General features: G+C 48.0%; 1 protein-coding gene across 5 annotated transcripts in view; it reads left to right on the top strand.

Moving 5' to 3' along the window:
* The first annotated feature begins 40 nt into the window (after positions 1 to 40).
* The window catches only part of LOC105490447 (TSC22 domain family member 3), a 64,712-nt gene continuing 51,378 nt past the window's right edge, over positions 41 to 13,374 (top strand). The window contains exons 1-3 of one of the 5 annotated variants that reach the window (XM_071089091.1): positions 64 to 80; positions 168 to 379; positions 1,837 to 2,262. In XM_071089091.1, the coding sequence (XP_070945192.1) occupies positions 1,943 to 2,262 (320 nt within the window). In that variant the 5' untranslated portion in view covers positions 64 to 80; positions 168 to 379; positions 1,837 to 1,942. Of the gene's footprint in view, positions 380 to 1,396; positions 1,584 to 1,836; positions 2,263 to 13,374 lie in introns of those variants that run through there. The other 4 variants (XM_011756067.3, XM_011756068.3, XM_011756066.2 and 1 more) reach the window with 4 other exon arrangements.

Below are 13,374 nucleotides of genomic sequence, written 5' to 3' on the forward strand. Positions count from 1 at the left end.
GGCAGTATATACTGCCCTATTTCAAAGGCCGGACTTGTGAATGAAGGAGCCGATGGGGGGTGGGGAGTACTGACTGAAACGTAAGTCAGTTTTACGTGAAAACTGAACATCATGAAAAGTTTAATTTTTTCAGGCACTAATAATTATTTAATCCTATACATTTAAAGTATTCCAAGTCTCTGAGTCCTGAAACACCCTGGAAACCCACTTGCCCAGCCCGAACATCCCTCCATCTTACAGAGCTGGGGTACGCCCCTCAGGCCTGTGAACATGCAATCGCTACATCTATTGAAAGGGTAACGACAGACGGAGATCAACTAAGGTGGCAGGTGAGGTTCAGAAAAGGAGAAGGAGAGCAAATTTGGAGAAATAGGAGAAGGTAAGTGAAGTGAGGAAAAAGAGGGGTGCTGAAGTAAGAAATGAGGGGAAAATAAAATAAGGGAAATGGCGGGGGGGGGAAGAGAAAAAGAGGAAAGGGGAGAAAGGGGAAATGGGGAAATAGAGAAAAGGAGAAAAGAAACAAGGAAAGAAAAGTAAAGGAATGGAAATGGGGGAGAAAGTAGAGGAAATGGATAAAGAAAAAAAAAAGAAAAGAGAAAAAAGAAGGGAAATAGTGAAATGAGCGGGAGCAGAAGAGCAGAGAGAAGGAAGGGGAGGATTGAGGAGAGACGGCGAAGGGGCAGAGGGAAGCCGGGAAAGGGACTGCCTCTGAGGGGTTCAGGGAAGAGAGGACACAGCGAGCCGGGGAAAGGAGGTGACGATATCGTTAAGTAAGCAGAAAGAGACAGAAACTGAGGAGAGTTTGAGCGTGCTTCTGTGAGTTTTGTTTACAGCATTTATTGGGTACTCCTGATGTGTGCCTGGCACTCTCTCTCTACTGAGGCAACCGCTCTCCTTACACGCCGCCCCCCCTCAAAAAAGCGGGGGGGGGGGACGGATGGAGGGCGGCGGTTTAAGGCTACAACACTTGGGGCTCTCGAGGGCGTCGTCTCTTCTGTAGGGGGACCCATTCGAGGTGAGACTAGAGACATTTGCCCTCACACTGAGCTCGAGCCCCGCGAGACCAGGCCACTAGGGGGGCACGGCAGCCCGGGTGGGCTGCGTGCGTATTTCTGGCGGAGGATGCGCCATGAGCGCTGAAAGAGCCTGAACCGAAGCGTCCGGCTCGCCGAGAGAGTGAGAGCCGGGCCGGCTCCCAGGAGCGCGGGCGAGGGTGCAAGCGGCAGCGTGGGTGCCAGGGCACGAGGGTGCGGCGGGGCGGGGCGAGGGGTGGAGAGGCAGGATCCAGCCCGCTCGGGGCCCCTGCCAGCCCGCCGGAGAAGCGGCGGAGGAGCGTCCTCCGCCGGCCCCTCTAGGGTAATTTACATGCTGTCATATCCCAGTGCTGATCGCTCACTAGCTCACTCGCTCTCAGCTCAGCTCACTCGCTCTCAGCTCCTGCCACCGCTCAGCCGTCACAGCCCAGGGGAGCCCGAGAACCGGAGAGCCTGCAAACCGAGGAGGGAGGGAGCAAAGGAGGGAGGGAGCAAGGGCGCGCCCCGGCTCCCCCTCTGCCCTGCTGCCCGCCCTTCCTGCCTCCACAGGTCCGCCCCAATCCCCGCTCACACTTGGGAAACTTGGGACTGCGCTGGGGCCGCGTGTGGCACCTCAGGGGGACGGCCCCGGCCTCAAGAAGAGGGGGAGGAGAAGGAGGAAGAGGAGGAAGTGAGCCCGAAGGATCCGCTCAGAGCTGTTTGTCCAGCTGTTTCTATTCGCACCCGGAGCAGTACAGCCAGAAGGGGGCCGAGCCGAGGGTGGCTGGCTTTAGGCGCTAATTTCCAACTCTTTTCCTCACAGCTTGTCTTTTCTAGGCACCCTGGAGTCCCCTCAGGCCAGCCCGGCGGGTGCGCACCTGCCAGCCGCCCCTGACCTCGCAGGCCAGGCGACCTCCGAGCCTGAGAAGATGGCCCAGTCCAAGCTCGACTGCCGCTCACCTGTCGGCCTCGACTGCTGCAACTGCTGCCTGGACCTGGCCCACCGGAGCGGACTCCAGCGAGGCAACAGCGGGGAGAACAACAACCCGGGCAGCCCTACAGTGAGCAACTTTCGGCAGCTGCAGGAAAAGCTGGTCTTTGAGAACCTCAATACCGACAAGCTCAACAGCATAATGCGGCAGGATTCGCTAGAGCCGGTGCTGCGCGACCCCTGCTACCTGATCAACGAGGGCATCTGCAACCGCAACATCGACCAGACCATGCTCTCCATCCTGCTCTTCTTCCACAGGTGGGTGGCTCGGCACACGGCGGGAACTCAGTCCTTGCTCGCACCAGCCTCTGCTGCACCCTCACCTCTGACAAAAGGGGCAACTAGGAAGTTCACGAGGGTTACTGGGGAGGTCTGACTCACAGGCTGCAGTGACTGGACCTTGAGGTTGCCTGGAGTACCGCGGAGCTGAGGGGAGGCCTGGCAGGTGCAAGCCCTATTCTGAAAGGTGCCTGCAAAGGCTTTCTGATGGGGACGCTGGGCCCTAGAAGGTGGGCAGACACCAGATGGTTTGGAGGTAGCTGAAAGTACCCCCTCCTCAAATGGACACATTTCCATAGCCCCTTTGGAGATTCTGCCATGGGGTCTCCTTGAGTTTCAAGTTCTACCCTTCTCCAAAGCCTATTTCTAAATGTGCAAACGCAGATTGAAACTGCAAGGGCTTTAAAATTACTGAGTGGCCCTGACTGACAGTGAGGGCAAGCAAAATGTCAAGACAAATTAAACTGCTGGTGGTGGGAGAGGGGGAGGGGAAAATTTTTAAAAATCAGAGACTTGTGAGAATTTCTTGAGCCTCTGGATGGGAGGGATTCACCTCCTTCATGGATCACAGCCTTCAATTTCAAATGTAAGCTAAGCGCAACCCCAGAGAGCACCCTAGGACACCTTGAGTGCCTCAAGAACTATGTGTGGCAGGAGGGCGGATGAATCCATGTCGTTGCAAGCATGTGTTGGAGTACGGGTCAAGCTTTCTAGAAATCCTGCTGGGGAGGCAAGGGGAGGACAAGGGAGGGAAAAACACAATGGGAAGACCCAAGGCGGCTGCTGTCCTTCAGTTTGAGACACCCTGGCAAGAACCAGTCTCTGGGAACAACTGAGGCAATTTAGAGGCAGGGCAGACAACATCAGGAAACCCAGCCATGGATTTAGTGTCCTTAGCGCCATCAGGATAGGGCACCAGCATGTGTGTGAGAGTGTATAAGGGAGGATTTATTCTTGCTCAACAACACAGGTTATGTAAAAGAAAGACATCGCCGCTATGGGAGACCTGGGTTGTGGCACAAGTTATGACTTCACCTGTTTGTATGAGCCTGAGCAGGTCGCCTGACCGCTCTAGTCTCTCTAAGGTTCCTTTTAGCTCTGAGATTCTAGGTTGTAGGCAGGTGATGTGCCCAAAGTCATAAGAAATTCTGAGCACCTACAAAATATTTGGAATGTAAGCAGGCTCAAATAGGAAATTTTAAAAGCAATCAAGAAAGGCAGGCGCTATCCTCACTTAATGCTAAGAGCAGGTTTGCCTCCCTTGCCCCAAGACAAATCCACCATCGCCTCCGCCTCAGCCCAGCCCCAGTGGTTCTGGGCAAGACAAGCAGGGCTGCTAACCTCGTTAGTGTTATTATAACAAGTCGTATTCCTCGGGAATTTTCGACACCATTGAAGCCCTTTCTCTATTATTTCACTTTAGGCATCAAATTATCTCATTGTCTAAAATAAACCAGGCTGATTTTTAAAAAAATAATAAAATAAAATAAACCAGGCTGCGGACAGAAAGGTTTTGAGGGAATCTTCATTTCTGGTGAAAGATTACTACAAGTGTATTCATCCCACAGATGCTGAAATCCTGCGGAGCGAAAGCCCTAACAGGCTCCTAAGGATCCCGCCTGTCTCTGTTGGAGAGTGGCAGCAGGGGAGGGATAGTAGAAAAACCTGGAAAGAGCACTTGTAGCATTTGCATTTTTTCAACTGGGAGAGAAAGTGCCACTCCAGGCTTTAGGAAAGTGTGAGAGGAGACGCTTCCTCTGGTTCTGGGCCTAGGAGGATCAAACCTGGGTGAGGGAAGTGTGAAGCTAAAAGCCTGAGATCAAAGTGTTTACTTGTGCCACACGTCGGGAGCATCCTGGTTGTTTGGGTTTCTGGAAAGGGAATACCTCCTTTGTCATCTACTCCACTAATACGAGTTTAGTGACCCTTGGTTTCTGGCAAAGCCTGGAAATGCTACAGGGTGGAGATGTAGGCGGGTGGCGTTATAGGTATTGGTTGAGGGAGAAGCACAAATTGTAGGAAAGATGTGTGTGAGCACCCTGTCTCCTTCGATCAGAGCAACTCACTCAGCGTTCAAAACCACTGAGGAGCTAACCAGCAAGCTCTCAGGCTTTGCTAAGGCTGGGGAGTAACAGGGTCCTGTGGTAACAGTCTTATAGTTCTAAGAGGACAAAGCAATCTCTTGCCTTTTTTTTTTTTTTTTTTTTTTTCCTGAGATAGGATCTCACTCTGTCACCCAGGCTGGAGTGCAGTTGCGTGATCACAGTTCACCGCAGCCTCAAACTCCTGGGCTCCATCAATCCTCCCACTTCAGCCTCCCAGGTAGCTGGGACTACAGGCATATACCACCATACCCAGCTAATTTTTTTGTTTTTTGTTTTGTTTTTTTTTTTACAGAGACGGGATCTTGCCATGTTGCGCAGGCTTGTCTCGAACTCCTGGGCTCAAGCGATCCACCCACCTCAGCCTCTCAAAGTGCCGGGATCACAGGCGTGAGCCACTGATCCCCTCTTGTTTTCCTTGACAACTGGGACCTTAGAGACGGGGGATTCTGAATTCGGTTTAGGTTTTGCCCAGTATGACATGCTCCATTAGCAAACTAGAAGACCATTATTGCTAGTCATGGGGCTTCTCCAATATGTGGGGTGGACAGCCTTCTCCTAAGTGGACATTTCCCTTGTTATTTCATTAAATTTCCTGGGTTTCTATCATCATACTTCAGTCATCGTTTTTACTTCTATTCAATTTAATGATTTGACATTTCAGGTTCCTGTTGGGTGCTTTTTTCCTTTGTCAACCTTCAAGGCCTCTCCTGCTGGAGAAGCTAGTCTCCCCACCCCTCCTCCTGCAGTCCATTCCTCTGCCGAGAGGCCTCCTATATTCTTAGGAAGAAGGGGGCAGGGCACATTCTTGATTTACATCTGATTTGTCTGCTTTGACCTGTCCCTGGCTCCCAGTTTCGTTCTTGGTTTCCTTGGAATACAAGAGTATAAGCAATTTGAGGGCAGGCCTGTATTTTACTTGCTTGGTTTTCCCTTGGCTTTTAGTTATACAGCCAATATTCAATAAAGGTTTCTTTAGTTGGATGACTACTTAAATATTGACGTGGTCCCTTGTAAAGATTTTACAACTTTATACTGTGCTAGAAAATTCTTATTAATGTTTAAAAGTTGTTTTCCTTCCTTTTAACGGCATGCAGTAACTCTCCTAGCCTGATGGAAGTCCTGATAGTATTGTGTATATACATATGAATCAGTGAGAATGGGCATGCAGCCTATTGTTATGTAAATGGACCTGTACACCATTGGGTTGGGGAAGAAGTGTATTTTAAACACTATCCCTTTAATCTTGTATTGTGTAACTAATAACCATAATAGATTAATAACTAACACTTCTTGAACATTCACAATGTATCTGCATAATCTTATTTACATCAACTCTATGGAACGGGTACATTTATTTATTTATTTATTTATTTTGAGACGGAGTCTTGCTCTGTTGCCCGGGTTGGAGTGCAGTGGCATGATCTCAGCTCACTGCAATCTCCACCTCCTGGGTTCAAGCAATTCTCCTGTCTCAGCCTCCTCAGTAGCTGGGACTACAGGCACATGCCACCACACTTGGCTAACTTTTGTATTTTTAGTAGAGATGGAGTTTCAACATATTAGTCAGGCTGGTCTCAAACTCCTGATCTCAAATGATCCACCAGCCTTGGCCTCCCAAAGTGCTGGGATTACAGGCGTGAGCCACTGCGCCGGACCAAATGGGTACTATTATCATGCATTTTCATTTTATAAAGAAGGAAATTGAGGCTTGGAAAAAATTAAGTATCTTGCCCAATGCATCACAATGAAGAGCAGAGCATGAATTGTCTATGAAGAAAGAATTGTTAAGAACACTCAGTAACTAAACTAATGCTAAAGAAATTATTGGAACACTTCAGAATTGTCTATGAAGCAGAGGTAAATGTGAGCTCAGAACCTTTCAAAATGGTCAAAATGTCCTTATTAGGTAGGGAAACCAACCATCCCAGTCCTGGGATACAGACTGCCTATGCTCAAACTGGAACAGTCCTAGGGAAACTGGGATGGTTGGTCACCCTATTGTTAGGGGACTCCCCCTTGTCATTTGAATATGTTTCTAATACTGGAAAACTTAGGAGGGAGATAGAATATTCTGGGCAAACAGCAGAAGTTTCCAATTTAAACGTAGCATATGAAAAATCTTCCCAAGTTGACATTTGAAGAGCCTTCCTTAATTTTTCTGACCTGTAAGGTCTAACAATCTGGAACGGGAGCTTTGGCAGTATTTGTTGTGATTGTTGTTGCTGTAACCTCAAATTTTTTCTAAGATTTTACCCAAAACCTCTTAATCAGCTCTATTCTACCTTTGACCCCAGAGCATACCTGGCAAGTGTGATCTGAAATACTCTGAATCCGATTTCCCTTCCGGCTCTAAAAACCCTAGGATTCTACCTTTAAGCTTCTGATCTGGCCCCAGCTGGTTCCCACACGTAAATGCTCAGAAAATGATAAAAACAGCAAACATTTCTAATTGCTTTATGTGTGCTAATTCATGTAATACTCCTATTAATATAGTAACAAAGGGGAAGGATAAAGATTCGGAAATCAGGTTTTCAAGAAAAAATTGTGCAAAAATTATTTGTGCTTCTCTAAGTGAGTCTCAGAACAAGTAATTTCATAATGTATATTCCTGGACCTGGCTTCTGAGGTGGTGGCCACTCACACGGCATGATTTGATTGGCTGCCTGCTGCAGTAAAGTGCCTAAGTTCATACTATTTAAGATTCAGTTCTCTGTCCATGTACCATCTAAAATTCCTCTGCCAGAGCACCGCTGGTATGTAGACCACACTGTGAGAAACCCTGTATTAGAGATTGCAACCCATTGTCAACTAATTTACCATTTGATTTTGAGGATGGAGTTACTTGCTGTAGAGCGGTTTTGGGTTTCTGTGTGGTTAAGCCTGTCATTCTTTGCCTTTGTGATTTTTGCTTTTGGTATCAAGCTTCAAAAGTCCTTTCATAGCCCAAAGTAATTTAAAATAACTATTTCCTGAGTGCCTAGTGGTCTGACAAAGAATAGGCATTCTTGGATTAAGGGACATTCTCCATTAAAAGCACAAATGCATTTGCAAACTTAACATTCATGGTTTGGATACTTCATGAGAACTCAGACTTGTAAGAAACTGTCTTTTTGCTGAGGCACAGATGTGAATCACATGTGTTAGGAGGCTAGTATGTGGGGACCAGTCCTTTCACCAATGAGTGAGCCTGGTGCCCTACCCCACATCTACGTGTGTGTGTGTGTGTGTGTGTGTGTGTGTGTGTGAAAGAGAAAGAGAGAGATATATTATATGTATATATTGTACATAGTACATATATATATATAGTGGTAAAATAGATATAACATAAAATTTGCCATTTTAACCATTTCTAAGTGTACGATTCAGTGGCATTAGGTACATTAACAATGTTCTGCAACCATTATCATTCCCAAAATGCTGTCATCATCCCAAACAAAAACTCTGTACCTATTAAACAATAACTCCCCATTTCCCCATTTCCCCCTCCCACTACCCTCAGGTAACCTCCATTCTACTTTCCGTCTCTATGGATTTGCCTATTTAGATATTTCAGATAAATGGAATCATACAATATTTTATGTCTGGCTTCTTTCATTCAGTATGTTTTAAACTTCATCCATGTTGTAGCATGTATCAGTACTTCATTCTTTTTATGGCTGAATAAAATTCCATTGTATGGATATACCTCTTTGGCTTATCCATTCATCTGTCAGTGGACACTTAGGTTGCTTCCCTCTTTTGGCTATTATGAAGAATGCTGCTATGAACACTGGTGTACAAGTATCTGTTCAAGTCCCTGCTTTTAATTCTTTGGGGTATGTACCTAGATGTGGCATTGCCCAGCACCTACTTTTCAACACAATTTTGTGGTCTGCTTCTCGTAGTCCACACATACGTAGGAACCTGTCATAAAATGAGCAAATGTCTCAGGGCATTCCTTGAGGAGAATGCTCCCTCTCTAAGCCAGCTGCTGGTGCTACTGATTACAATGAAAAGAAAGCTACAAAGTTTAGCAAAGTGATGGTGCTACTTGGAAATAGACGTTTTATGGGAGAAATGACATGCTTTAGAGATTGCATCCATCAGTTGGAGACTGGTAAAAGTTTTAGTGTGTATCTCTCATGAATGGCCAAGGTCTAGTGTACCTTTTAAAAGAGTAACATGTGACACCATTACTTGCCATTAACTACTTTGTATGGATTTGTTTATCAGACCTCCAGTCATGGTGACAGCTCACTGGGAATAGGGTCCTGAGGGACTGGAATGTGGCAAAGCGAAGTTTGGAGGAGAGAGGTAGAGAGATGGAGCTGGAGTCCATGGAAGGCCTAGCTTGGGCTGTTACAGCATGGGGCCTGGACAGCATGAGAGTTCAAAAGATCTGTTTGGAAAGTTCATGCTCTTAAAGAAAGGTGGGAAGCACAGAGCTTGAATTTCATCTACTCCTCAGTTTTTGCCAGAAGTGGACTATAATTTACTGAGTCCACACCTCAGTAAATAATGCTTTCCAGGGTGACCTTAGTTTTCTTCCCTGCCTGAAGAGAAGGTTAACACTCCTGCTTATATTTGCACTTGCAGATAAACCAACAAACTCTCCATTTCAGGTAGAGGGTTGGCTCCTTTCCAGATCAGGTCCTGAAGACCAGGGAGTCTGGGTAAAATGGAGACGGATGTATCTGGCCAAGACTGCCAAGACCTCTAGGTATCCTGGGTGATGGAACTCTGCAGAATTCTTGCCCCCAACTGGTGGGTTGGTTGGGAGGAATGAGGTTGGCCATGTCTGCACCTGGTGGTGGTGTTGCGCTGTTGGCTCATCGTGATTCTGCTCCTACCTGAACTTTCTCTTCTTCTTATGTAAGCCATCCCTAAAGATAACTATAAAGTCATAATCTGCTATGGCTGGCTGGGTTTACATAACCAATTGGTTGGTGTCGTGCAATAGCCTCTTGAGCCCTGGAAAAACCAATGTGCTAAGTTGAGACTAAAACATGGGTTCATTTGATGGGGTATTTTGTGTGCTCAGTGAACTCAAGGGAGAGCATTCCATGACCACAGGGGTCAGAAAGATGAAATTTCGTTTTAAATAAAGAGAGCAGTAATGGCCCAGAACATACTGTGTTGTCCCAAAGTCTGCAATAATGGAACAAGGGTTAGGGCATTGCTGTAGTACCACAGCTTTGGCAGAGAAGGCCCTCCATAGAACCCCATGGGCTAGAAGGAGCCCCATGAAGGCCAGAAGGCTAGATCCCAGTTTCAGGGCAACCTAGGTTTGATGAAGAGTCAGGTCAGGGAAAAAATATCTTTTGGAGGCCATTGTCTACCATGCTGAAATCCAGCTTAACTAGAGTTGGAGTGGGGCTAAGATGCGATCTGTGAGAGCAGAAAACAAGCTTTTCTCAATGCTATTCCAGGCAGGAGGAAATTTTATCAGTAGGCAAGGTAAGTTCACTTGTACCTTCTAGCTGAAAATTCCTGCCCCAAAGTAGCTGTGGCCCTTCTGGAAACTGTGTAAGAGGCAGTAAGATCCCAGCCAGTACAGAAGACTGAATGGGAAGCTTCCCATTGTACAGACACTAGCCCAAGGGAAAACAAGAGCTGGAAGCAGGTTGGATCACTGATGACCCAGGCTCACCATTGGCCTTCCTCTCCTGGAAGCCACTTTCCTCAAATAGGTCCAGCCAGAAATCGGGCCCCTGCCTATGGACAGTGCACCACAGGGACCTTCCCCATCCTTCCTCGAAGGAAGACTTTACTCACAGAATAGCCTTGAGTATTCAACCCACTTCCTCTAATCTTCTCTTCAGGGGAGATGGAGAGCAGCTGTTCACAGCTTAGGGGTCTGGCCAGGATTCCCACTCCATGCTATCTAGGCTGTTGATTGGCTAGAGCTATCCCTAAGGAAGAAGGGGGTGAGAAGTGAGAGGAAAGGAAGCAACTCCAGCAGCTCCTTCCTGGCTTACCCCACTCCCAAGACACCCCTCCTTCAGTGCTGCCGTTTAGCCTCACTCCCAGACTAGGCTGGGCCTAGGCCAGCCTGAGGGCCCTGACTCATAACTAGCATGTCTTATGTAACAGAGCCAGGTTACTGAGGCATCACACTTCTGCTTACTCAGTGGTAGGCTTCCCTGGGGGCAGGCATTTGGAAGCCTGCTGGGGGTCCAAGTCAAGCTCATCATACTTCCCAAGGAAAAGCCTACTCTCCCCAGTGTCAGGCAAGCAGTCTGCTCAGAGACAAATGCCAGGCCGCAAAGCCTGACCCGGCCCCACACTCAGCCTCCACACTCAGCAGTAAATGTAAGCAGACAGGCAAGCTGGAGTGGACTTAGTTTGGCTTGAGGCATTTTGGAGGTGACAGGGAGGAAGCTACTATCACCTGATAATGCACTGCTAAAGAAACTGCGTGGTGCATGGAAAGGCCCCAGAACAGGTCGCAGAAGTCCCTCTTCCTTTTGTATCTGCTTGTTGGTTCAGAAACTATTGGGTGGGCTGGGGTGGGGGGGGGTGGGCTGGGGTGGGGGGGGTGGGCTGGGGTGGGGGGGGTGGGCTGGGGTTGGGGGAGTTGTGGGGGGTGGGGAGTGGAAACTCCAGGCTGACTGACACCAGGTGAAAGGGTTTACCGGAAGCTGGAGGGGGTTTACCGGAAGATGGAGGAGCTGTTTAAAGGAAGGCCTTTCAAGAGCCAATTTCCAGTCCATGCTCCATGAAGTCTCAAAATCCCCAGGTTGACCTGAATTCACAATGATTCTTAGCTCTCTGCCTGGCCTATTCAGAAAATTACATTACCGGCTTAGTGGAACTGAGCCCCCAGTGAAGTCAGTATTGCCAGATTCTATGATAGATTTCTCTAATAACGAATGTGACTATCTACAGCACAGAATATCCCCATCAATCTAATATTCCACTAGCTCAAGGTTTGTGACTAAACCAATAGCTCCTCTTCTTCTCTTCCTTTGTCTTTGCCCCAGTCTGTCTCACATGTGTTGCCATCAGGTAAATGGCTCACAGGTCGTGAGTAGGTGGGGACACTGCTCTCCACTCCAAGAAAGAGAGGAGAAACAGGGAAACAAAGTCAAAAAGGTGGTGTGGGAATTACCAGCAGGCATGATTTGCATCCAAAGCTGAATCATAAGTTCTTGAACAAGCTTAAGACTACCATCTCAGGGCTCAGAAGAGCTTGGCACCCCTAGCCCCCCAGATCACAGAATCCAGTGAAAATTAGGGGACCTGAGATGCAGATGCAGAATTTTCCTTCGTGGGACTCCTCCCAGGCTTCCAGCCCCTTTCTTCTCCCTATCCCCTCTGCCCTTTTGGTTCATAGGCTGTAGCAGTAAAAAAGAAAAAGAAACAAAGAAAACAAAACAAAGAAATAAATAATAAGAAAAGAACTGCTCAGTTTTAAGGCAACATAATCTGCCTGCCCAGGTGCACAGATAAATGAATGATGGCAGCACCTCATTCGACCTTCTACCAAAGTGACCAAGTACTTCAATTAATCAATCCATCATTTATTAACTAAGGGCCTGCTATGTATTGAGTACCGACTGGGGATTTATTGAATGCCTATCCTGCTAATCACTGTAGAGGACACAGGAGACGTCAGAGGCTAGGACAAGGGCCCTGAGGAGCTGAGGGTATAGCAAGTAGGAGTGGAGCAGCTACACCCAAGTTCAATGGAGAACAAAGCACTGGCATGACCGCAGGCCTCTGCAAACCTGGTCCAGCCTCCTGCTCCTTAAGGGAAAGGCCTTAAGCTTACTGCTCCCGGGGTCCGCAGGTCTGGAGCTTGGATGGTGCCAAAGCAAACTAGGAAGGGAGAGTCTCTTTATGGCGGCAGCTTCCAGCAGGGCCTCAAAGAATGGGTTGGCTTTGGCACGATGGAAAGCAGCAGGGCTTTCAGATTAGGAGAAGGGAGGAGAACCTCGCTAGTCCAGCAGGGCTCTTGAGTAGGAAGGGGCTGACCTGGGGTGGGGACACTTTTGATTCCTTCCAGGCTGGAAGCCAGAGTCACCACTGATTCAGGAACAAGAGAGAAAGGCCCACTCTGGCCCTCCCCTCAATGCCCCTCTTTGACACAGGGCAAGCCGGACCCTAGCACCCTCTCCTTGGCAACCTGGGCTAGCCCTGGGGAGGCAGAGGCCTTCGGGGCCTATGAGTAGGGAGGCACCTCCCCTTTATCCTGGAGAAAGCCCAGCAGAACAAGGAGAGTTGAGTTGGGTAGAACCAAGGGGTGCAGTCGAGGGTGGGCACCAGAGGAGCCTGGAGGCTGTGACTTCCTACCTGTGCATCTCTGGCTTCGGTCTCCATGAGGCCCCTTCTGAGGTGGGTAACAGAAGCAGGGGTGTGTCAAGGTGCTACCATGAGAATATATAGACAATCCACCCAAGTATTTCTGGAAAAAAGTTGCTGATGGCCCTGCAGGGTGGCATTTTAACCTTGTTTGCACCTTGGTCAAACCAGCTTCCCAGATACCCTATAAATGAAAGCCTCAGGGTAGGGTTGAGAAAGGTAAGAAGCCTCAAGCTGACAGGAAGGGAGACAGAACTAGGGTGGCAAAAGGAAGCAGTCTCAGGTAAACTGGGGAAAAAAGGTGTTGTTCATGGTCAACGTTTCATCCTCACTCTCTGGGACCCTCTCCCCAGGTTAGTGTCTTGCACACACCTGTGCCCACATCCTTTCCCACCAGTACTCTGGAGAATTCATGTTTAAGTTCATGAATAGCTTCAGTCAATAACAAATATTCATTGCACACTTTCATGTGCCAGACTCAGTGGCAGGTACTGGGGATATAATGGAAAACCCACGAAAACTGTCATAGAGTAGTCCACGGAGTGGGGGAGATAGGCATTAACCAGATAGTCACGCTAATAAAGTATAGTTACAAACTAGATGCCAAGAGAGAAAAGGAATAGACTTCTGTCAAAGAGTATAACAAAGGGTCAGAAAAGCCTTCCTGGAGAAGTTACATTTGAGCTAAAGAAATGAGTCTCTA

This window comes from Macaca nemestrina, chromosome X (genome assembly GCF_043159975.1).
Source record: "Macaca nemestrina isolate mMacNem1 chromosome X, mMacNem.hap1, whole genome shotgun sequence".
Classification (NCBI taxonomy): domain Eukaryota; kingdom Metazoa; phylum Chordata; class Mammalia; order Primates; family Cercopithecidae; genus Macaca; species Macaca nemestrina.